Genomic DNA, 21,996 nt, shown 5'->3' on the forward strand with positions numbered 1-21,996 from the left:
GCCACCTGCCATCGCGGGGCCCTTGAGCACGGCCCCTAACCCAATCTGCTCCAGGGGTGCTGTGCCATTTCTGACCTTTATGATATGCTGAGAAAGATGCCGCGAGTTCTCCGAGTTCTTCACTTTTTCAGATCTACAATCACACCTCAGGTCACATGGCTGACGTATTTAAAATAGTTCTCCATGATGCTTTACTTCCTTCCTCTTTTGTTTCTCAGATATTTAGGATTATGTCACATTAGGTTCTTACACTATGTCGTGTAACCACTGTGAATGTCTACCAAGTATCTTTTTTATTGCTTAAGCTGATTAATTCATTCATTCATTCATTCTTTTTCTTCCGCTTATCCGAACTACTCGGGTCACGGGGAGCCTGTGCCTATCTCAGGCGTCATCGGGCATCGAGGCAGGATACACCCTGGACGGAGTGCCAACCCATCACAGGGCACACACACACTCTCATTCACTCACACACTCACACTACGGACAATTTTCCAGAGATGCCAATCAACCTACCATGCATGCCTTTGGACCGGGGGAGGAAACCGGAGTACCCGGAGGAAACCCCCGAGGCACGGGGAGAACATGCAAACTCCACACACACAAGGCGGAGGCGGGAATCGAACCCCGACCCTGGAGGTGTGAGGCGAACGTGCTAACCACTAAGCCACCGTGCCCCCCTGATTAATTCAATTAAACACAAATAATTTCTGATGCTAATCTTCACACTAGTTTGAGCAACTGTGTGGATTTATTGCTTTACTACGTTATATGTAAGATATATAACCATCTATCTACAGTATATACACGTACGTTAATGTTCTATCTATCTATCAATCTGTCTGTCTGTCTGTCTGTCTGTCTGTCTGTCTACACAACATTACACATATAAGCAGTTGCATGAATAATTTCTCAGTTTTGAAGTATTACATGAAGTTTTTAATGCCCTACTAATTTCATGCTGTACTTCCTCTGGATTCCCCTTCATCAGAAAAGTTGAAGCCTTATAATTCAAACCAATACGACACTAAAACCACTGTTCTATCACCCGTCTTTTTGCGTAGCTTGTACATCGATCGGCCGACCAATGTTCTCGGTCCACCTCATTAACGTTCACTACACCTGCAAATGTATCTGACCCACAACCTTCTCAAACACAGCTGATGATGTGTTCATGACATGCCTGAAAATAATCAGCCCTCTGACCCGCCAAAACAGTCTGGGCCAAAAAAAAAATCAGCCACAGCTTTGCTTCTTTATCACTGTGCCTATGTCCAATGTAGTTACATCCCAAATAGTCCAGATTAAGACAGCAAATAATCTGATGTGAATGGGAATAAAGATAAATAAAATAAATCATCATATCTTATTATTTGTGCCACGTAGGTTGAACATGTCTGGAAAGTAGACCCTTTATAAGACCCTTCGAGAGTGATCTTTAGCCCTCAACTGATCCCTGTGTTCTGCTGAGGTTCGATTAGACCTTCCTCATGTGAAGAACATTATTCTTCGGTCCATAAGACTGACAATCAAAGACTAATCAAAGACAGCACACAATACTGTATGAACGCTTCTCATCAGGCTCTGAACTTGCAACGTGTCCATGACACAACGCATACTTTCAAATAATGCCAAGTCTCTCTCTCTCTCTCTCTCTCTCTCTCTCTCTCTCTCACACACACACACACACACACACATGCAACATTTTCTTACATGTTGCACGTTTAACATAAATGCTTCAAATCACTAAGATGCTGACATACCCCATGTTCAAATACGATTTATTTGACTTCATATTGATATTTCTCTGAATGAACCCTAAATGACTCCAGAAAAATAATGAAACTTAGAAATAAAGAGGAGGAAGATGATTCTCGTACTGTAGATGCCATCCTGACTTGTGCTACTATAAAAAAGGGAAGCAAAAAAGACAGATTATTTTTATTTTGTTAAACATAAAACTAAAGTTTATTAAGATTCTTCGTTACGCAAACCCTGCAGCCCGGCTTCTGCCGTTCAGACCACCCTTTTTTGATAAAAACATTCATTAGCAAGTAAATAGTAGGGTCAAAACCTGCTTCAATCAAATACCAGAAGAAAGTCATGAATTAAACGAATCCCCCTTAAACACAAGCCTGTGTAATGACACGCAATCTTTTAACAGCATGTTTTGCTACTTATTACTATTTGAATGTAACCCCCCCCCCCCCCCCAAAAAAAAAAGAATGGCTTTCAGAAGTAAAAAAAAATTCCATGTCCAATAAATTAAATAAAGGTAAAAAAAAAAAAAATACAAATAAAGCAACAACATGACTAATATGTAATATGTAATAAAGTTCCCTGTTAGTTTGCATCCACTGTTTTTGGGCTGTGTAACATATCATGAAGATGCACATGTGTTCATCTACGCCATGTTAAATCCTGGTAAAAATCGTCCACCTCATCACTCAAAACCACTCAAAACTTCCACGTTGTCCTACAATTGAGTTCTCTAGACATGGTTTTATTCTTTCTTGGTGAAGGAGGGGGTCTGTCTCCCTCTCTCTCTCTCTCTCTCTCTCTCTCTCTCTCTCTCTCTCTCTCTCTCTCTCTCTCTCTCTCTGTTGAACATGCTTAGGATGTTGAGCACCTCCCTAACACTGCTGGGAATATAAAAGCCAGGATGAGGTGTGTGTTTGGGCAGTAGGGAGTGTGTGTGTGTGTTGGGGTCTGGGTTTGGACTTATAACCTCGACGTGTATGATCGGCGCCTGCAGGAACTAAAGACACAACACTCTCGCCTCAAAGAGTCTACATGTCTAACATTTAGACATGTTCAGCTTTGTGGATATCCGGTTAGGGTTGTTGCTCGCGGCCACGGTTCTCGTGGTGAGAGGACAAGGCGAGGATGACAGTGAGTACCGTGATTGTGATTTTTTTTTGTTTGTTTTAAAGATGTTTGACAAAAGGAGAAGATTAAAAAGTTGCATTCACGTTTAAAATTACATTGCATTTTGCATTTGCATTTACAAACTTGCCGCATCTTTACGCAAAGCTCCAATTAGTAATCCTTGTACCAAATGAGGATAAATAATAATAATAATAATAATAATAATAATAATAATAATAATAATAATAATAATAATAAGTTCCAAATTAAAAAAAAACATGTAGATGCACTCATTTTAGCGATTCTATTTATTTATTTATTTTTTTCAAACGTCGGTTTTTTTTTTGTTTTTTTTTTGCCTGACAAAGAGGGCGAAATTTATGGAGCGTGAGACAGATGTGAAACATCTGGACAAGTTTTGAAGCGCAAACCGGGTGGAAATCTCAATCAAACAGATGCTGATCTGTTCTAAGGATAAACGTGGTACATTTTAAACATAAGAACAAAATTTTAAAGTCGATGGAAATCAGTGATTGGTCTGTAATGTCGAGAGAAAAGTTAACAGGGTTTAATCGATGATGTAGTCTGGGCGTTGAGGTCTGTTATGACTAATGTTAGTCAATGGCGGCGCCTTGTGGCCGGTTTGTGTATTGCACGAAGGCGGATTTTTTTCCCTCAGGGGGCGTGGTGTCTGTAGCGACAAGTTCACGCCCATTGAACGAATATTGTGGGTTATTTTTCTGAACTAGACCTCAGTTGACATTTTAATTTAGCCTAAGCCAGAAAAGTCATGACATTGACATAAAAAATATTTAAAATACAGCATTGTTTTAGTAGAAGTGAATTTAAAAAAAATGCATTTTTTTTTCCCAAACAGACATAATATATATATTTCCAGTTCATTTTAAATCCATTCAACATTTCAATGTCTGGTCAGTGTGTGTGAGAGGAAAAAAAACAATTAGTGTTTGTGAAAATGTCTAAATCATTCAAACGGATTAACTGGAACGGTGTAGAGTTGCATAGAAAGACACATGGACGTTATAGATGAATAGATTAACATATAAAAGTTTAGTAATGAATACCAAATGAATACCAAATATCCTCATTTATTAGCCAGGTTCCATTCTCTATGTAAATATATCCTGAATACAGATCGTTCGTAACTAAAATGAAATATTTTAACTCCAGGTGAAATATTTTTAAGGTATTATTCAGAATATCAGGAATCATTGAGGAACCTAAATGAAATGCTCATAACTCACGTGTTCCTCTGGGTCTTTCATTCCTAGGCATATATAATAGCTGCCAATTAGAAGGCCAGTCGTACAATGACAAGGACGTATGGAAACCTGAGCCATGCCGGATTTGCGTGTGCGACAGCGGCACTGTCATGTGCGACGAGGTGATCTGCGAGGACATAACGGACTGCGCCAACCCAGAAATCCCCGATGGCGAATGCTGCCCTATTTGCATCGACGGTATATTTGCCACATCACCATTCACTCTCTCGCAGACGTGCTAGTTTTATGTCGCCCTCTAGCAGACTTGTCGCTTTACCTGAGCCCGGAGATATTAAAAAAGCAAGTGAGGTGTCTCTCCTCCGATGGCCGTCCTGCTGGAAAGGTGCACGGTCTGGGAGGGCGCTACTGCGGATCTATTTTCACACACTGGATTAAGATTACATTTGGAATGATCAGTATTTGGCAGATTATTCACATATTCATGATGAATTTTAGGAACACAGTGGAGCATTTTTTTCATGATCAAAGAGATCATTCGTTATCTTGGGGCAATATATCTGCCAATATATACATATAAGCAAAAAAACAAACAAAACAAAAAGACATAATCATAAAGAATATGTGTCCAAAAAAAAAGACATTCAAATCACTAATTTTGATTTGTATTCATTTCCCAGGCACCGAATCTCCACAGATCTCTGGGGTCAGTAACAATACCAGCTTACTCTTTACACACATATATGAGTGTGTGTGTGTGTGTGTGTGTGTGTGTGTGTGTGTGTGTGTGTGTGTGTGTGTGTGTGTGTGTGTGTGTGTGTGTGTGTGTATAAGTAATTGTGTACAAAAAATACAAAAACTTTCACTTTAAGACAAAACGAAATCTATATTGTTGACAGTATGTTATTGCTTCTGAAAAATATTGCAGTTATAATTATATAAATATATCTGTGTATTTGTAGCCTACTAGAGACAAGGGTGACCCCGGACCTAAGGGTGACCCGGTAAGCACACATTCCATCTCTGTCTCTTCCTTTTGTCTTTGTCTCGTTGCTTTGAGGTTGCATTTATTTCAACCGTTCGTCTTGGACGTGTTACTTGAATTCATTTTATTTGTATATTATTTACGTCAAACGATCGAAGCTATGCAGTAAATACTTTATCCATGAAACACAGAATCAGTTGTTTCTATAAACCGTCCGTTCTGTAGGTTATACAGAGTGAAGAAATGACCTGACCTGTGTGAACTTTGACCTCTTTGACCTCGCAAATAAAATCGGATATAAATTTGAAGTGTGATTTCGAACCTTTTTAAATGAATCCCATATCCCAGATGTATTTTATTCATCCTTTATAACCTTCTGTTATACGTTTACAATATTTAAACAGAATTCATTTGGAATTCCTAATTATTCCTATATATATAAATGTGTAAATAAATATATATAAATTACATTTTCCTATTTAGTTTCATCCTGTGGTTAATCTGAGTTTGACTGACTGTTACTAAGCATTTCATCTATTTATAGAATTCTAATATAAATGGTGCTGTGGTTTGACAGGGTCCCGTCGGACAACCCGGCAACGACGGCATTCCCGGAGAGAACGGACTTCCTGGACCTCCCGGCCCTCCTGGACCCCCTGGTCTGGGTGGAGTGAGTGCATCACTTTATAATAGTTCCACATATAATGCTGTCGAAAGCAAATCTAGACCTGTTTAAGACACAAAGGCTCAAAGACAAACTCCTCACAGCATTGGGTTAGTGGGAAAGACGCTGTGATTTTGTTGTTGCTAAGCGATTCTGTAACGTCAGACCGTTTAAATCAGCGCCAGTCAGATGGAGAGCAGCTTTAACCCATGACAACAAACTGGAACTAGAGAAAGCTGTGATTATGAGAATAATATAAAGAACCGTGATGCTGACGCTGTGAGTGAGAAATACAGCAAAAGAAATGTTAAAAAAAATCCCTTTAATCTGGTGATCAAACTAAATGATAGAGTAGAAGAAAAGAGTTTTATTAAAGGTGTGATGGATGATTTATTATTGCTAATAACCTTTTGTTTGTTTTTAACAGTATAACCTGCCCCAGCTGTCTTATGGTAGTGAGAAATCCAGCGGCGGACAAGCTTTTCCTGGACCACCAGTATGAGTCTCTTCTCTTCTCTTCTCTTCTCTTCTCTTCTCTTCTCTTCTCTTCTCTTCTCTTCTCTTCTCTTCTCTTCTCTTCTCTTCTGTTCTCTTCTCTTTCTGTATTGCTTCTCACTTCTCTCATCTCCTCTGTTCATCTTTTATCTTCTCTCTTTTTCTCTTTTCCTATTTTCATCTCTCCTTTCTTCTCTTCTTGCTTCTTCTCCTGTCCTCTCTTCTTCTTTTCATCTGTCCTTTCTTCTTCTCTTCTCTTCTCTTCTCTTTCTGCATTTCTTCTCCCTTCTCTTATCTCCTCTGTTCTTCTTTTATCTTCTCTTCTCACTTTTTCTCTTCTCCTATTTTCATCTCTCCTTTCTTCTCTTCTTGCTTCTTCTCTTCTCCTCTCTTCTTCTTTTCATCTCTCCTTTCTTCTCTTCTCTTCTCTTTCTGCATTTCTTGTCACTTCTCTTATCTCATCTGTTCTTCTTTTATCTTCTCTTCTCACTTTTTCTCTTTTCCTATTTTCATCTCTCCTTTCGTCTTCTCTTCTCATCTCTTCTCTTCTCTTCTCTTCTCTTCTCTTCTCTTCTCTTCTCTTCTCTTCTCTTCTCTTCTCTTCTCTTCCATATGCTGATTTCAAACATCTCTTGTTTATTTTTATCCTTGATGGATGAAACTTACTATAGAATTATACATGAACACATAAAGACTGTGACCTTTTTCCATAATTCTCTTTCTCTCCCTGTCTCTCCTTTAGGGACCAATGGGACCCCGTGGACCTCCTGGATCTTCAGGTTCTCCTGTAAGTTTTATTTCCAGTGTCTAAGAGAAATCCACAAATCCTAAAACCTGCACTATTATGGACTAAGACCATTATTATAAAGAACAGATTTACAGCTAGTGAATTACCGTCGCTGATGATTTTCTCTCCTCATTGTCCCTCTTACATTTCCTCAGGGTCCTCAAGGATTCACTGGTCCTCCAGGTGAACCTGGTGAGCCTGGCTCTCCTGTGAGTATTTACATCCTGTGACATCATATCACTTCCTTCTCCTGATGATGTCACTTCCTTTACATATTTGTGTTTATTGTCATCATAACTGAATATATATTTATATATATACAGAATATGTAAACATGTAGTTCATACATCTTCTGATTTTATTGTCCTCAGGGTCCGATGGGTCCTCGTGGGTCCCCTGGACCTCCCGGAAAGAACGGAGATGATGTGAGTCTATATTGTATTTTAATCTAACAGAATTGTTCATAATGTGATGAACCGCGTTCTTCAGATTTTGTGTGTAAATGTATCCAGTGTATTTTTGTTCTGTTTTATTACATGTCGAGATTTTTCTCCGTTTTTTTTAGGGTGAGGCCGGCAAATCTGGTCGCCCCGGTGAGCGTGGTGCCGCTGGTGCTCAGGTCCGTATACCTGACTGCAATTTTTCGTTTTCACATCGCATTAATTATTAATACAAATCAATCAAAACCCTGATTTTATAAATTCTGTTCTTCAGTTTGATCACTAAGGGAAATCTCTCTCTCTCTCTCTCTCTCTCTCTCTCTCTCTCTCTCTCTCTCTCTCTCTCTCTCTCTCTCTCTCACTCTCTCTCTTTCATAAACACACAGGGAGCTCGCGGTTTCCCTGGAACCCCAGGACTTCCTGGCATCAAGGGACACAGAGTGAGTACACTGTATAAAGTGCATGAAATCGCTGTTATTTACCCTTTAAACCCTCTGTGACGTCTTTTTATCCCTCCGTCCGTCTTTAGGGTTTCAATGGTCTAGATGGAGCTAAGGGAGATTCTGGCCCTGCTGGACCTAAGGTACGATTCTCTCTTGAAACTTTGCGAACATTTACAGTAAGAAGTAGATAAACCATTTAAACTAACCGTTTGATCTTAGTTGGATTTATTTCTGTAGAATTCAAAGAAATTGTGTGTATTTGCAGGGAGAGCCTGGTTCCCCCGGTGAGAACGGCGTCGCTGGTGTTATGGTGAGTCCGGGTTTTGTTTTGTTGTTAATATTGTCAGCTAAACAGAGACATGGACCAGTTTTAAAGAGTAAAAGATTGAAAGATGTTTTTCGTTCTTGTTATTTTCTAGGGCCCTCGTGGTCTGCCTGGTGAGAGAGGACGTCCTGGAGCTGCTGGACCTTCTGTAAGTATCTTGGGCTTCCCTTCCCTTTAATTTGCATTACAGATTACAAAGAATTTGAAAGTATTTCGTTACACATAAGCTTCATGTCTAGCGCATTATAAATAATAGGAAATCAGAGGACCAGATCTTGAGGTGATAATCTGCCAATGCTGAGTAAATCTTTGGAGCTCAGTAATTAATTAATGCACAGGAAGCTACAGCGTACTGTATTCCTACATTTAAAGGAATATTTCTTCCTCAGATAATTCAGATATTTCACTGCTTAATCTGGTGGTTTGTAGGTAAAACAGTTTTAATGATATATATATATCTGTCCTGTTTGCTGGCTCTAGGGGGCTCGTGGTAACGATGGCAACTCTGGACCTGCTGGATCTCCTGTAAGTGTTACCTTAAGTATTCCTCTTATTAAATACAACAGAGATACTAAGTAATAAAGCATTGTAGCGTAAGCACGGTGGCTTTTTTTCCACTTCCGCAAGATCACATGAAAAATCTAAATGTTTTAAGCTTGAGTGAGTTGAAGCATGTGGTGGGAGTTGGATGGAGAAGTGATTTGGTTGGATTTTCTCTTTTAGGGACCCACTGGTCCTTCTGGTCCTCCTGGATTCCCTGGAGCTGCTGGAGCTAAGGTAGGTCTTAAGCCTCTCCATGACAGACACACACACACACACGCACGCACACACACACACTCATCATGGCCATTATATCTGCGGTACTCATTTGTTGTATTTATATTCCTGTTCCTATACTAAGAAATACATAATAAGCAGAATTCCACCTAAAGTATTTTTCTCTTTAGAGACACTTTTTAGTCGTTTTTAATTTTGTTTATTTTTTCCTACAGTATACAAGACACACATTTTAACTTCTCATAGCTTAGCCTCTATATTGCCCCTCATATCAGCTGCATTGGTGTAGGAACTTGCATTTGGTTTCATGTGGATCACAGAGCAAGGGCATCTACATTAACCTCTTCCCCCCCCTGCAGGGAGAGACTGGCCCCGCTGGAGGCCGTGGCTCAGAGGGACCTCAGGGAGCCCGTGGTGAGCCTGGTAACCCCGGACCTGCTGGAGCTGCTGGACCCCCAGTGAGTCACTATATTTATTTATTTATTTGTTTGTTTGTTCTAATTCAAATGAAGGGATTTGAGTCTGAACTTAACTTTTCTGCTTCTTTTTTCCAGGGTCCTCCTGGTACTGATGGTAGCGCTGGAAACAAGGGTTCTCCTGTAAGTAATTGAATCGTATCATTATGATTAGACATTATGATAGAGCACGATTTAACCATCACTTTACATTCAAGATTTAATGTCAAAGTCTATGTAAAGATTCTTCACTGAAAATTTGCTTCTCATTTGACATCTGAACATCTGTAGGGTGCTGCTGGTATTACTGGTGCCCCTGGTTTCCCTGGTACTCGTGGACCTGCTGGACCTGCTGGCCCTCTCGGAGCTGTTGGACCTAAGGGTCTCAACGTACGTAGAACGTTTGTCTGAACATCAAACACCTATAGCCACTATGACGTTTTAAATCAAGCTAATTTAAAGATGGACCTGATTCTGTATAATATTTTGTATATTTATCATTTCACATTAGAGAAGATTAATAAGTTCTGATGTTACTTTGTTTTTGCTGAACACAGGGTGATGCTGGTGCCCCAGGAAACAAAGGAGAGCCTGGTCCAAAGGGAGAGCCTGTGAGTATGCTTAACCTTTACCAAGAGATGTACTGTACATGACAGCTGATGGTGTCTAAAACTTCTTCTGATTCTCTATGTTCTGTTATACAGGGACCAGTTGGACCTCAGGGTCTTTCTGGACCTCCTGGTGATGAGGGTAAGAGAGGAGCTCGTGGTGAGCCTGGTGGTCCTGGACCTCTTGGACCTCCTGGAGCTCGTGTAAGTTTAAAATAGCTCAAAACACAAAATATATTTGTGTTTTGAGCACTTTTCCCTTGACAGATCCCTTAGAAATAATCAGGACTTATTTGTTACAAAAACACAAAGGGAAATACAAAGACAGACATACTTGGTTGACCCACAAAAATCACCAACATGCATCATTTATAACTAAAGGTTTAAAGCTAATATTCAAAATTCACCTTCACAGGTACATAAACCATCCTTCGATCAGAACTTTTTTACCTGAACGTCATTCTAAAATAAATATTTTTACCATTTAATGCATATTCATACATATAAAAAAATTGCACACACAATGTTCTTTGTTTCTTTCCTATTTATTTTTCGAATTCTTATTATTAATATTTTTTTTTTGGCCTTCAAACAGGGTGCCCCTGGCAACCGTGGTTTCCCTGGTGCTGAAGGTGGACCAGGCCCCAAGGCAAGTCTTTCAAATGCATAATGTTCTATTTATTTATCAGTCACGTACCAGTTATAAGTGGTTAAACATCATCATATTGCTAACGAGGCAGCTGCTATACTAAGCCCATTATACAATATGAAATGGTCAGAATTTCTGACTTTCTCACTCTGTCCCTTGTTTCATAATGAAGTGACTTAAAGTGCCTGTATGGTTTAAAAAAAATTGTTTTATTATATATCGGGTCACTGTTATTCTCAGAACATCATTCTAATGACATCAAAAATCCTCTAAAATTTTCTCACAACATGTATGTAAATGTGAATCTTTCGAGCTGTCCATGGTGCTGGATTAGATCAGCCACAATCCAGTGAGTATAAAGATGGATATCTATAAGTATATATATTCTTTCATTGTAGGGAGCCCCTGGTGAGCTTGGACCCAACGGACCTGCTGGAGCTCAGGGAGCCACCGGAGAGTCTGGACGACCTGGAGAGCCTGGACTTCCTGGATCCAAGGCATGATCCTTGTCCTTTTTTTAATCTTGATGAATATGTCCACATTTCTAGTCTTATCTTACTCTCCTGTGTCTCCTATTAAGGGTGTGACTGGTTCCCCTGGTGCTCCTGGACCTGATGGCAAAGCTGGACCTGCTGTAAGTCAAGTTCATAAATTAGTATAATACAGTTCAGTCTGTCAGCATCAAAATTTACTCATGGTAACGATATGTCACATAGGGCAATGGGTAATATTTTGCACACACTTAGTGCTGGGTTGTTTCCACAGGATTTAAGCATAGTCTATTCTTTTACAGGGTGCTGCTGGTCAGGATGGTGCTTCTGGGGCTCCCGGCCCTGCTGGATCTCGTGGTCTTCCTGGTGTGATGGGATTCCCTGGACCTAAGGGAGCTGATGTACGGAAAGAAAAAACAACTATTATACTATCAAACCATCAGCATCCAAGTTGTTGCTTAATGTTAATGATAAAAATGAGTACATTCTGGCAACTCAATGAGTTATACTTCATTTGAAGTTAGTAAATTTGGAGCCTGGAAATTTATGTAAAGCAAAAAAATAAAAAATAAACGAGAGAAAGATTTACAATTTTATCCTTTCTTAGGGTGAGCCTGGTAAGCCTGGTGAGAGAGGAGTTGAAGGACCTACTGGTTCTGTGGTGTGTACTCTTTTGTCTTACTTTGTTTACCTGAGCTAATTTTAATCCCATAGACTGCTTTTCATACCATTTGCTATTTTAAAGTCAATATAAACTTGAGTAAATTTTGATTGATTTTTTTAAAGGGTGCCCCTGGAAAAGATGGTGATGTTGGTGCTCCTGGACCTAGTGGACCTGCTGTATGTTGCTCATTACACATTATTTAGCATTTCATCATGTTAATTACCTAACAATTCATCATAAAGCTTTATTCTGATTATTTCCAATGTTTCTTGGTACAGGGACCTTCTGGAGAGAAAGGAGAACAAGGACCTGCTGGTGGTCCTGGATTCCAGGTAACGGTTGACCCACACAACAGAACAACCCCTGATGCGTTAGCATTACTGAAATTTTTATTAATAATTCATTAAGATCACAGTCAGTCACTGTCATGTTTTTATTACTTTTACAGGGACTTCCTGGACCTCAGGGTAGCACTGGTGAGACTGGCAAGGCTGGTGATCAGGTGAGTGCCAGCACAGTGTGGTGGAAATGTAAAATTCATGACTTAATATAATGTAAGTGTCAGACCTTTTGTCTGTTACGTTCTTGCGTTTCTGTTAAATATAGGGCTAACATACACAACCAAGGGATTATCTTACATTATCATAGTAAGCCCTGTAGTATTAACTGTTAAATACTGTTTATTTCTCTGTATAGGGCTTGCCTGGTGAGGCTGGTGTTCATGGACCTCCTGGTCCCAGAGTAAGTATCACTATTGGCACTTTTTCCCTCCAGAGAATTATTAAGAATCCGCAATTATTCTACGAGTATTTGGTGCTTAAATGTAAATCCTTTCACTTCAGGGTGATAGAGGTCTTCCTGGTGAGCGTGGTACCCCAGGCGCTGTTGGCCCCACCGGCTCTCGTGGCTCTCCTGGAAGTCCTGGTAACGATGGTGCTAGGGTAGGTTTTGTATAGCTTGTAGCTTTCTAAGAAACAGAAATATATTCTGCGTACATTTGTGGAAGGATGTATGTGTGGACATGTGTGTGTTTTTAGGGAGATCCTGGTGCTGCTGGAGCTCCTGGTGGTGTGGGTGGTGCTGGTCCACAGGGAATGCCCGGAGAGCGTGGCTCTAGCGGACTTCCAGGCGCAAGAGGAGATAGAGTGAGCACTAACATCACCTTTTCATATTATCCCCTCTGATGGCTTTATGAACACAGTAACTGTAATCTGTAGCTTTGGAATCGACAGCTACATGTTATAAGTTAATCCATGACAAGGATAGACACTGTCTCAAATGCTAGAGTAGCACCTGTTGTATTCTATTTAGCTAATAGTTACTTGTAAATTATATATACGATATATAGGATATAGCATTTTAACCAAGCCCTAATGTAATACAGATAGATAGATAGATAGATAGATAGATAGATAGATAGATAGATAGATAGATAGATAGATAGATAGATAGATAGATAGATAGATAGAACCTTTCCCTTATGATTAAAGAATGATGTATAATTATGCCTTTACTAGTTTTGTCTTCCATTGATAGGGAGATGGTGGACCTAAGGGCCCTGATGGTGCTCCTGGTAAGGATGGTGTGCGTGGTTTGACTGGTGCAATTGGTTCCCCTGGACCTTCTGGTACTTCTGGAGAAAAGGTTAGCAAAGCTAATTGGGTTTCTTTTTTATCAGATGGTGTGTCAGTTAGAAACTATATGACGTGACGTGACATATGGCTAAGTACGGGGACCCATACTCAGAATTTGTTCTCTGTGTTTAAACCATCCAAAGTGCACACACACACAGCAGTGCACACACACACAGCAGTGCACACACACACACAGCAGTGCACACACACACACAGCAGTGAACACACACACAGCAGTGAACACACACACACAGCAGTGAACACACACACAGCAGGGAACACACACACACAGCGGCGCCCGGGGAGCGCTTGGGGGGGCTTGGTGCCTTGCTCAAGGGCACCTCATTCGTGGCCGGCCCGAGACTCGAACCCACAACCTTAGGGTTGAAAGTCAGACTCTCTAACCATTAGGCCACGACTTCCCAACTATATTTGGATTATTAGATTATTTGATTGTGTGCATTTGATTATAGATGTTCTCACTTAACTGTAAAGGTCAATAATCCCATTCCAACCCATTTTATTATATAGGACAATATTATTTAAATAAAAAGCACATTATTGAAGTTCTAAAATCTGTGACCACGTCACGGTAATTGAATGCAAACAGAATAACCATTGAAATAAAAATACATGGAAATTAAGTGACAATATGGACTATGGAAATGACATGCATATCCTGTCCTGCTGCAGGGTGAGCCTGGACCCGTAGGACCTCCTGGATCTACTGGACCTCGTGGTGGACCTGTGAGTTATTTATTGCTATTCTACAAATGTGACTCACATCAGTGGGTTGTCAATAAAATCTGCACAAAACACACAACAAATAAACAGTGAACATACACTATCACTATATGATGTGGTAGAAACTAGGTGGTGTGCAGATGATTTTCCATATTGGTGAACTACAAGAAACATTTCAGTAATTCACGCGCTATCGTGTTCAGCAGACTTGCTTAGTCAACCTTGGTTTTGTTCAAAATCCAAATCCAGAGATCTTGGAAATGGTTCATCATTATACTACATGGATGTAGGGGTTTCGTTGATGATAGCTTATGTTTCAGGATTGACAATGTCTATTGTCTAATGTCTATCTGGCTTAAGAAGAACGAATAGGACACCTGACCATCACACCCATATTTGCTTCTAGAACTTCCACTAGATCTAGATTCCACTAGATGTTGGCACATGACTGTATGGATTCATGATCATTAGTGAGATCAGACCCTGATGTTAGAATGAGGTCATGGGTTCCTTCTTTGTTCCAGTTCATCCCAAAGGTGTTCAGCTGGGTTGAGACAGCATCAGGGCTCTGTGCAGGACACTCAAGTCTTTAGAGTAGAACCTTAACAAACATTTGCATTACATTTACAGCATTTGGCAGACACCCTTATCCACAGTGGCTTACATTTTTTATGAGTGATTGAGGGTTAAGGACCCCAGATTGGCCTGGTATTTGAACTAAAGGTCTTCTTGGGTCTAAAGAAATGTACCTGACCGAAGTGACCCGAATCACTTTTTACCCAAACCCGACGTGCATAATTATTTTTTTTTTAAGAAAGACCCGAGACCCGACCCGAGACGTTCGGTAAAAACACATTCATTTTAAATTACCCGAGACCCGATGTCGCTATTATTATAACCGACTCGTGTCCGAGGTACACGTGAAACTTTTAGACCCGAACCCACTCAGGTCGGACCACGGGTTTTCGGAGCAAAGTGAACCCGTGAAGACTCTAATTAGAACTCACATCCTTCCATTCAGTAGCGCAACACCTTAACCACTAGGCTACCACATCCCAAACACTCCATGGAGTTTGCTCGGTGCACAGGAGCAGTGTCATGTTGGAGCAGGTTTTAGATTTTAGTGAAGGAAAAATCGTAACACTACTACTGTACAGCACACAAAGACATTCTATACTGTTGTGTTCTTCCAACACATATGTGTGTTCACATGCTTTTTTTTTTGGTCACAAAAAAAATACTTTTGTCCATTAACAGAAGAATAATTGTTCTTCAGGTGACTGAGAATGTTAATGCTGGATGACATCAGACTGACAATCTATCCAGAAGCAAACAGCTGTAGTATGATACTGTAATAGCATCAGGGTCCATAAGAAAGTAAAGTAAGACACAGTAGTTGCTTTTCACTGTCTGTAACATGTACAGTGAATGTTTTCACTGAAACCCAAAATGTCCAGTAGATTAAATCAGAAACAATTTTGACAAAATTTAAACGGCCATATTTGATATTTTAAAGACAGACATGTCAAATTATATATAAATATATATATTAACACATCTTCACATAACAACTCTTCCAGAACTGGTAATATATTAGAACAAAATTGCATAGCTAGCTAATGGTGATGGTAATCGTGTTATTTTCTCTACCCAGGGTGACCGTGGTGAGCCCGGATCTCCTGGACCTGCTGGATTTGCTGGACCTCCTGTGAGTTTTCTATTTTCTCTCATTTAATAAGAAATGCGGTCAATTATTTTTTCAGGCAAAGTCCAGTATAGAGAGAGAGAAATACAAGTTCTTGCTTTTTACCTTGACACAGGGTGCAGCTGGTCAGCCTGGAGCCAAGGGTGAGCATGGTGACTCTGGACCTAAAGGTGATGCTGGAGCTCCTGGACCTCCCGGACCTGTCGGTCCTGCCGGTCATCAGGTATTGAGTTGAAAACTGATATCATGAGCATGTGTATGATCAGACAAACGGACAGGTGTAAATGTAGAAACATATCTAAATGCGTTTATTCTTTTTTCTTTATCAAGGGCCCACCTGGTGCTACTGGACCCAAAGGTGCTCGTGGTGGTGCTGGACCTCCTGTAAGGACCTGTTTTAAACAACTAGATATAGTGTTATATATGAATTGCTTATATGCTAACAAGTTTATATGGATCGAGGAGTGTTTACAACTTTATTCTTTGTAGGGTGCTACTGGATTCCCTGGTGCTGCTGGTAGAGTTGGACCTCCTGGCCCATCTGTAAGTTACTTCATCACAAACATTTTCATCTTCCTCAGTGTGGTTGTACCTGAAGAATGCATAATTATAAGCTTGTAACATATTAGCATTAAAACATAAATGTTTTACATTACATTTAAATGATCTGCTCATGTATCTGTTCTTCCTAGGGTGTTGCTGGACCTCCTGGTCCCACTGGCCCAGGTGGTAAAGAGGGACCACGTGGTGCTCGTGGTGAGAAGGGAGCACCTGGTCGCCCTGGTGAGGTTGGTGGTGTTGGAGCCCCAGGACCTTCCGGAGAGAGAGGGTCTGCCGGTGCTGACGGACCTCCCGTATGTAACTCCTTCACTCCCGTCTACTCAGATTGAATTGAATTGTATATTTTGTAATAATGGACATTGACAATGGGTGAAAAAAAAAAAAAGCTAAAACTAGTTAAAACCCTTTTGTCTTTGTAACATGGTGTGGAACAAATCATTTCATTTAAACAAAGAAATGAAATATTCTCATCCTCTGTCCAACACAGCATCACAATTGCCATTTGATTTGTTTTGTCTCTAGGGTCCCCCTGGTGCCCCTGGACCTCAGGGTATAAATGGAGGTGGTGGTATTGCTGGTGGCCCTGGACAAAGAGGAGAGAGAGGCATGCCAGGTCCTTCTGGCCCATCTGTAAGTCTGGCACTAACTAAGAGTCACTTAAAACTTTAGGCCTTAATTTAATTTCTAATCTAGTCTACATCTTTTCTGAAATGAATTTTCCTTAAACTGATTGTGTATCCTCAATTTAGGGAGAGCCAGGAAAACAGGGTGTTACTGGTCCAGCAGGTGAGCGTGGACCTCCTGGCCCAATGGGACCCCCTGGTCTGAGCGGAGGTCCCGGTGAAGCTGGCCGTGAGGTATATAGATTTGCACATGCATGTTCTATTACTAGAAAAACACCGGTACCTGAAAAATATGAAAAGCTAGTATTGGACTTATTTTGTACAATAACAGCCTGTTTTGTGGGTTGTCATGGTGATATTTAGATAAATGAACTTCCTTTTCCTGTGTGCTGTTACAGGGTAGCGTTGGTCATGATGGTGCCCCTGGCCGTGATGGTGCTCCTGGCCCCAAGGTGATTTATAGTGTCTTTGCAGCAGTATCATTAAGCTTGTATTTATTCGTGTAGTGCCATAGTTTAAACTGAATGATACCCTTCCTTTAAAAGAACCCTGCATTATGCACTGTAAAAAAAAATCGATACTCCAAGAAAGATAATGAATTATTTGCAATGATTCTGCATGTGTGCGTATACAGTAAGCATCATGAAGCCATTCCAGTACCTCATTTTTGCAATTTTTCTGTTTACCTCAGGGAGACCGTGGTGAGTCTGGACATCCTGGAGCTCCAGGAGCTCCTGGACTCCCTGGACCTCCTGGACCTGTTGGATCATCTGGCAAGCCTGGAGATCGTGGAGAGACTGTGAGTTCCAAGAGCTTATTTAATATTTATTTATTTATTTTACTTTCACATCTGGGAATTTTATATAGATATAGGTATTATTTAGAAGGTTTATCTAGTCATCGACTTACAGCTAAAATAAGTATATACTTTAAATATTGATATTAATGTTATCATTAGTAACATTGAACATTGAATAGTTTAATCAAGTGTCTCTCTCTCTCTCTCTCTCTCTCTCTCTCTCTCTCTCTCTCTCTCTCTCTCTCTCTCTCTCTCTCTCTAGGGTCCTGCTGGTCCTGCCGGTATTTCAGGTCCCGCTGGTGCACGTGGTGCCCTGGTGAGTGCACCATAGCTTCTGTCTTTTGCATCTCAAAAAAAACCCTTTTCTCAGTAGTTTGATACATACATGTACTTATGTTTATCTCTAGGGCCCTGCTGGTCCTCGTGGAGACAAAGGTGAGGCTGGAGAGACAGGAGAAAGAGGCATGAAGGGACACCGTGGCTTCAGTGGCATGTCTGGATTGCCTGGACCTGCTGTGAGTGACCTTGTCAAATTTAGTGTGTGTGTGTGTGTGTGTGTGTGTGTGTGTGTGTGTGTGTGTGTGTGTGTGTGTGTGTGTGTGTGTGTGTGTGTGTGAGAGAGAGAGAGAGAGAGAGAGAGAGAGAGAGAGAGAGAGAGAGAGAGAGAGAGAGAGAGAGAGAGAGAGACGGTCAGCCCAAGCAGAGAGGCTAAATGAACCTTCATAGAAAATCTTTTTCACTCAAAAAATAATACATTTCTTATTTTTTTTGTGCACCTTTAGGGCCATCCTGGTGAGCCAGGACCTGCTGGACCTACTGGCCCTGCTGGACCTCGTGTACGTCTTTGATGCTAAATCTGCCATTTAATTCATTAAAGAGATTCTTAGGAAATAATGATGTGCCAGTTAGCTGGTCATTTCGGTGCTGACTGCTACTGCCATTCTTGTTATAGGGACCTGCTGGCTCTACTGGTGCTCATGGTAAGGATGGTATGAATGGTATTCCTGGACCTGTTGGACCTCCTGGACCTCGTGGACGCACTGGAGAGATGGGAGCTGCTGTGAGTGGCTTAATCTCTTTTTTAAGTTTTTCCACATTCCTCTATGCATCTAGTCTTTGCTGAAGTCCTGACCCACAAGATTGTTTTTTTATAGGGTGCCCCTGGTCTTCCCGGGCCCCCAGGTCCTCCTGGTCCTGCAGGCATTGGTGAGCCATTCCCCATCATGCCCCAGCCTGAGAAGGCAGCTGACCCATACCATGGCTACAGAGCTGATGAAGCTAGTGTGCAGGACCGTGATGCTGAGGTAGACTCCTCCCTCAAGACTATCAGCCAGAAGATCGAGAACATCCTCAGCCCAGAGGGAACCAAGACAAACCCTGCTCGCATGTGCCGTGACCTCAGGATGTGTCATCCCGAGTGGAAGAGCGGTGAGTCAGGAGATATCTAGAGAAATTAAATGTCATTTCTTAAAAAATTTGTCAAGAAACTTACTAAGGAACTGTTGAAACATTCATTGTCATTATAATTGCCTACACAACCAACTTCTAAATAAGAACTTAGTCTTCAATCTCCAACTCTTCTCTACAATCTTCTGTTTGCTTAAGGTTCTTACTGGGTGGATCCCAACCAGGGATCTCCACTGGATGCCATCAAAGTCTTCTGCAACATGGAGACTGGTGAGACCTGCGTCAACCCGACTCGTGCCAGCATTCCTCTGAAGAACTGGTTCATCAGCAAGAACATCCGTGAGAAGAAGCACGTCTGGTTTGGAGAGTCCATGCCTGATGGCTTCCAGGTAGGGGACGATGATGTAGGCCAAGATGTTAAAGCAAAAGCCTGCAGAGGAAAAAATAATAATAGATGAATAGAGAGAAATAATGGAATGAAATAAGAAGAACAAGATGACGGGTGTGTCTGAAAGGTTTGAAGATGTCAAGTTGTATTTGAATCGAATGTTTATTATAGTTCAGAACTTGTGTGAGGAAATATGGAAGGCAGCAAGCTCTATTATCCCCAACAACATGCTTCTATCTTAATTAATGAAAGTTCATTTGTTTGACGAGCATCAGGGTATGTTGGTAATCTTGCATAATGATGACATGAGCAGCTTACGAACCCCGTCTCAAACCTTTACCTTTAATTTTAACCATTAACCATTACCCTTGCCTTCCAAGCGAATGGATTAAACCAAGCTCTCTGTCTCATCCGCAGTTCCAGTATGGCAGCGAGGGTGCAGACTCTGAGGATGTGAGCATCCAGATGACCTTCATGCGCCTGATGTCCAACAAGGCATCTCAGAACATCACATACCACTGCAAGAACAGCATTGCCTACATGGACGAGACCTCAGGCAACCTGAAGAAGGCTCTGCTCCTGCAGGGATCCAACGATGCCGAGATCAGGGCCGAGGGCAACAGTCGTTCCACGTATACAGTCACCGAGGACGGCTGCACGGTGAGAAGTGGCTCTTTTCTCTCAGCATAGTGTTCTTGTTTTCTTACAGTCTCACGTTGCTTCTATCGCTTCTTGTTTTAGCCGACACATAGCTGAGCTGTACGGGTTTTTCCTTTATTTCGGCTATTAATTTTTATTTATTATTATTTACCATGGGGGGGACACGGTAGCTTAGTGGTTAGCACGTTCGCCTCACACCTCCAGGGTTGGGGGTTCGATTCCCACCTTGTGTGTGTGGAGTTTGCATGTTCTCCCCTTGCCTCGGGGGTTTCCTCCGGGTACTCCGGTTTCCTCCCCCGGTCCAAAGACATGCATGGTAGGTTGATTGGCATCTCTGGAAAATTGTCCGTAGTGTGTGTGTGTGTGAGTGAATGAGAGTGTGTGTGTGCCTTGTGATGGGTTGGCACTCCGTCCAGGGTGTATCCTGCCTCGATGCCCGATGACGCCTGAGATAGGCACAGGCTCCCCGTGACCCGAGAAGTTCCGATAAGCGGTAGAAAATGAGTGAATGAATTCTTTACCTTTGTTTCTGTTAGTTTATTTACTAGTTTCGTCCTCCTGCACCTTTTTAAACTTAAGGGCATAATAAGTAAAATTGTTGCTTATATACGTTATTAATTGTCTCTTGATGCTCTGGATCTTGACGTTAATGGACTGATTCCTCCTTCCTGTCTCCACAGTCGCACACTGGCACTTGGGGCAAGACAGTCATCGAATACAAGACAACGAAAACAACTCGTCTTCCCATCATTGACATTGCTCCTATGGACATTGGTGCTCCCAATCAGGAATTCGGCATAGAAGTTGGCTCAGTCTGCTTCTTGTAAAAAGATAAATCTGGACATTAAAAATGTTGTTGTTTTGTTTCTAGCAATCATCTCCAAATCTTTTTTCTATGCATTAAAAAAAAAACCACCCATTCGGCTGCAATCAGTCCACGTGCTTACACTTTAACATCCTTGAGGACGATGCTTGTTGTGATCTCGAGACGTTCTGCTTTTCTTTTTTTTCTTTTTTTAAGAAAATAATTTCGAGGACCACTAATTGCCAATCAGCGTCAACATCATGGACACTTAGAGAGATTTTTTTTTGTGAGTCATTTGGCAACAAGAAAATAATATATACCTGTACTTAAACTAAAGTGTAAGATCACCCCCCCTCCCCCTTCTCCAAAGATCGAGCGAACAACCCAAAGGGCATGAGAATGACTTTTTTGCCGTTTTTTTTTTTATTTTATTTTTTTGCCACTGCAGAAGGACAATGAAAAAAAACACAAGTTCTAATGTACCATTTTCTGGTGTTGAATAAATCTGAAAAATGACAATTAAGACAATGTCTTGTTCTTCCAGCCAAAAGAGGAAAAGATGTCGGCGTCCCATCACTGTGTCACACAGGCTCTAGGCTCAAACTTGTAATGGCTACCTCAGGACAACCAAATCATGTTACCTATGGGTGTTTGGGGGACACTAAGTCAGGTTATAACCACCCAAAAAAAAAGTGCATAAACAAACTAATACCACTAGTAACATTTGTGAAAAAGGTGCTACTTTAATCTCCAGGTCCTAACTGTGGTGTATATGTGT

The 21,996-nt window shown here is 41.1% G+C and overlaps 1 protein-coding gene across 4 annotated transcripts; it reads left to right on the top strand.

Moving 5' to 3' along the window:
• Positions 1 to 2,671: 2,671 nt before the first annotated feature.
• On the top strand, positions 2,672 to 21,737 carry col1a1b (collagen, type I, alpha 1b). 4 transcript variants are annotated; one of them, XM_047817240.1, is made up of 51 exons: positions 2,672 to 2,892; positions 4,161 to 4,349; positions 4,790 to 4,815; positions 5,072 to 5,113; positions 5,672 to 5,764; positions 6,186 to 6,254; positions 6,996 to 7,040; positions 7,196 to 7,249; positions 7,412 to 7,465; positions 7,606 to 7,659; positions 7,867 to 7,920; positions 8,010 to 8,063; positions 8,189 to 8,233; positions 8,343 to 8,396; positions 8,729 to 8,773; positions 8,972 to 9,025; positions 9,385 to 9,483; positions 9,580 to 9,624; positions 9,772 to 9,870; positions 10,038 to 10,091; positions 10,185 to 10,292; positions 10,684 to 10,737; positions 11,136 to 11,234; positions 11,318 to 11,371; positions 11,531 to 11,629; positions 11,836 to 11,889; positions 12,015 to 12,068; positions 12,171 to 12,224; positions 12,341 to 12,394; positions 12,589 to 12,633; positions 12,735 to 12,833; positions 12,930 to 13,037; positions 13,429 to 13,536; positions 14,220 to 14,273; positions 15,925 to 15,978; positions 16,091 to 16,198; positions 16,306 to 16,359; positions 16,465 to 16,518; positions 16,668 to 16,829; positions 17,059 to 17,166; positions 17,286 to 17,393; positions 17,558 to 17,611; positions 17,851 to 17,958; positions 18,221 to 18,274; positions 18,366 to 18,473; positions 18,741 to 18,794; positions 18,911 to 19,018; positions 19,113 to 19,386; positions 19,564 to 19,754; positions 20,171 to 20,413; positions 21,094 to 21,737. In XM_047817240.1, the coding sequence occupies exons 1-51, from the start codon at positions 2,811 to 2,813 to the stop codon at positions 21,238 to 21,240; spliced, it is 4,344 nt and encodes a 1,447-aa protein (XP_047673196.1). In that variant the 5' UTR covers positions 2,672 to 2,810; the 3' UTR covers positions 21,241 to 21,737. The 4 variants fall into 4 exon arrangements, with proteins under 4 accessions (XP_047673196.1, XP_047673197.1, XP_027019098.2 ...); XM_047817241.1 differs by lacking the exons at positions 16,668 to 16,829; positions 17,059 to 17,166; XM_027163297.2 differs by lacking the exons at positions 16,091 to 16,198; positions 16,306 to 16,359.
• The last annotated feature ends 259 nt before the right edge of the window (positions 21,738 to 21,996 follow it).

Source organism: Tachysurus fulvidraco, chromosome 8 (assembly GCF_022655615.1).
Source record: "Tachysurus fulvidraco isolate hzauxx_2018 chromosome 8, HZAU_PFXX_2.0, whole genome shotgun sequence".
Taxonomy (NCBI): domain Eukaryota; kingdom Metazoa; phylum Chordata; class Actinopteri; order Siluriformes; family Bagridae; genus Tachysurus; species Tachysurus fulvidraco.

Coding starts and splice junctions, on each gene's coding strand:
- col1a1b (XM_047817240.1), top strand. CDS start 2,811: ATGTTCAGCTTTGTGGATATCCGGTTAGGGTTGTTGCTCGCGGCCACG. Junction 9,026..9,384: donor CTGGAGCTGCTGGAGCTAAG/GTAGGTCTTAAG, acceptor CCCCCCCTGCAG/GGAGAGACTGGCCCCGCTGG. Junction 16,519..16,667: donor TTGGACCTCCTGGCCCATCT/GTAAGTTACTTC, acceptor TGTTCTTCCTAG/GGTGTTGCTGGACCTCCTGG.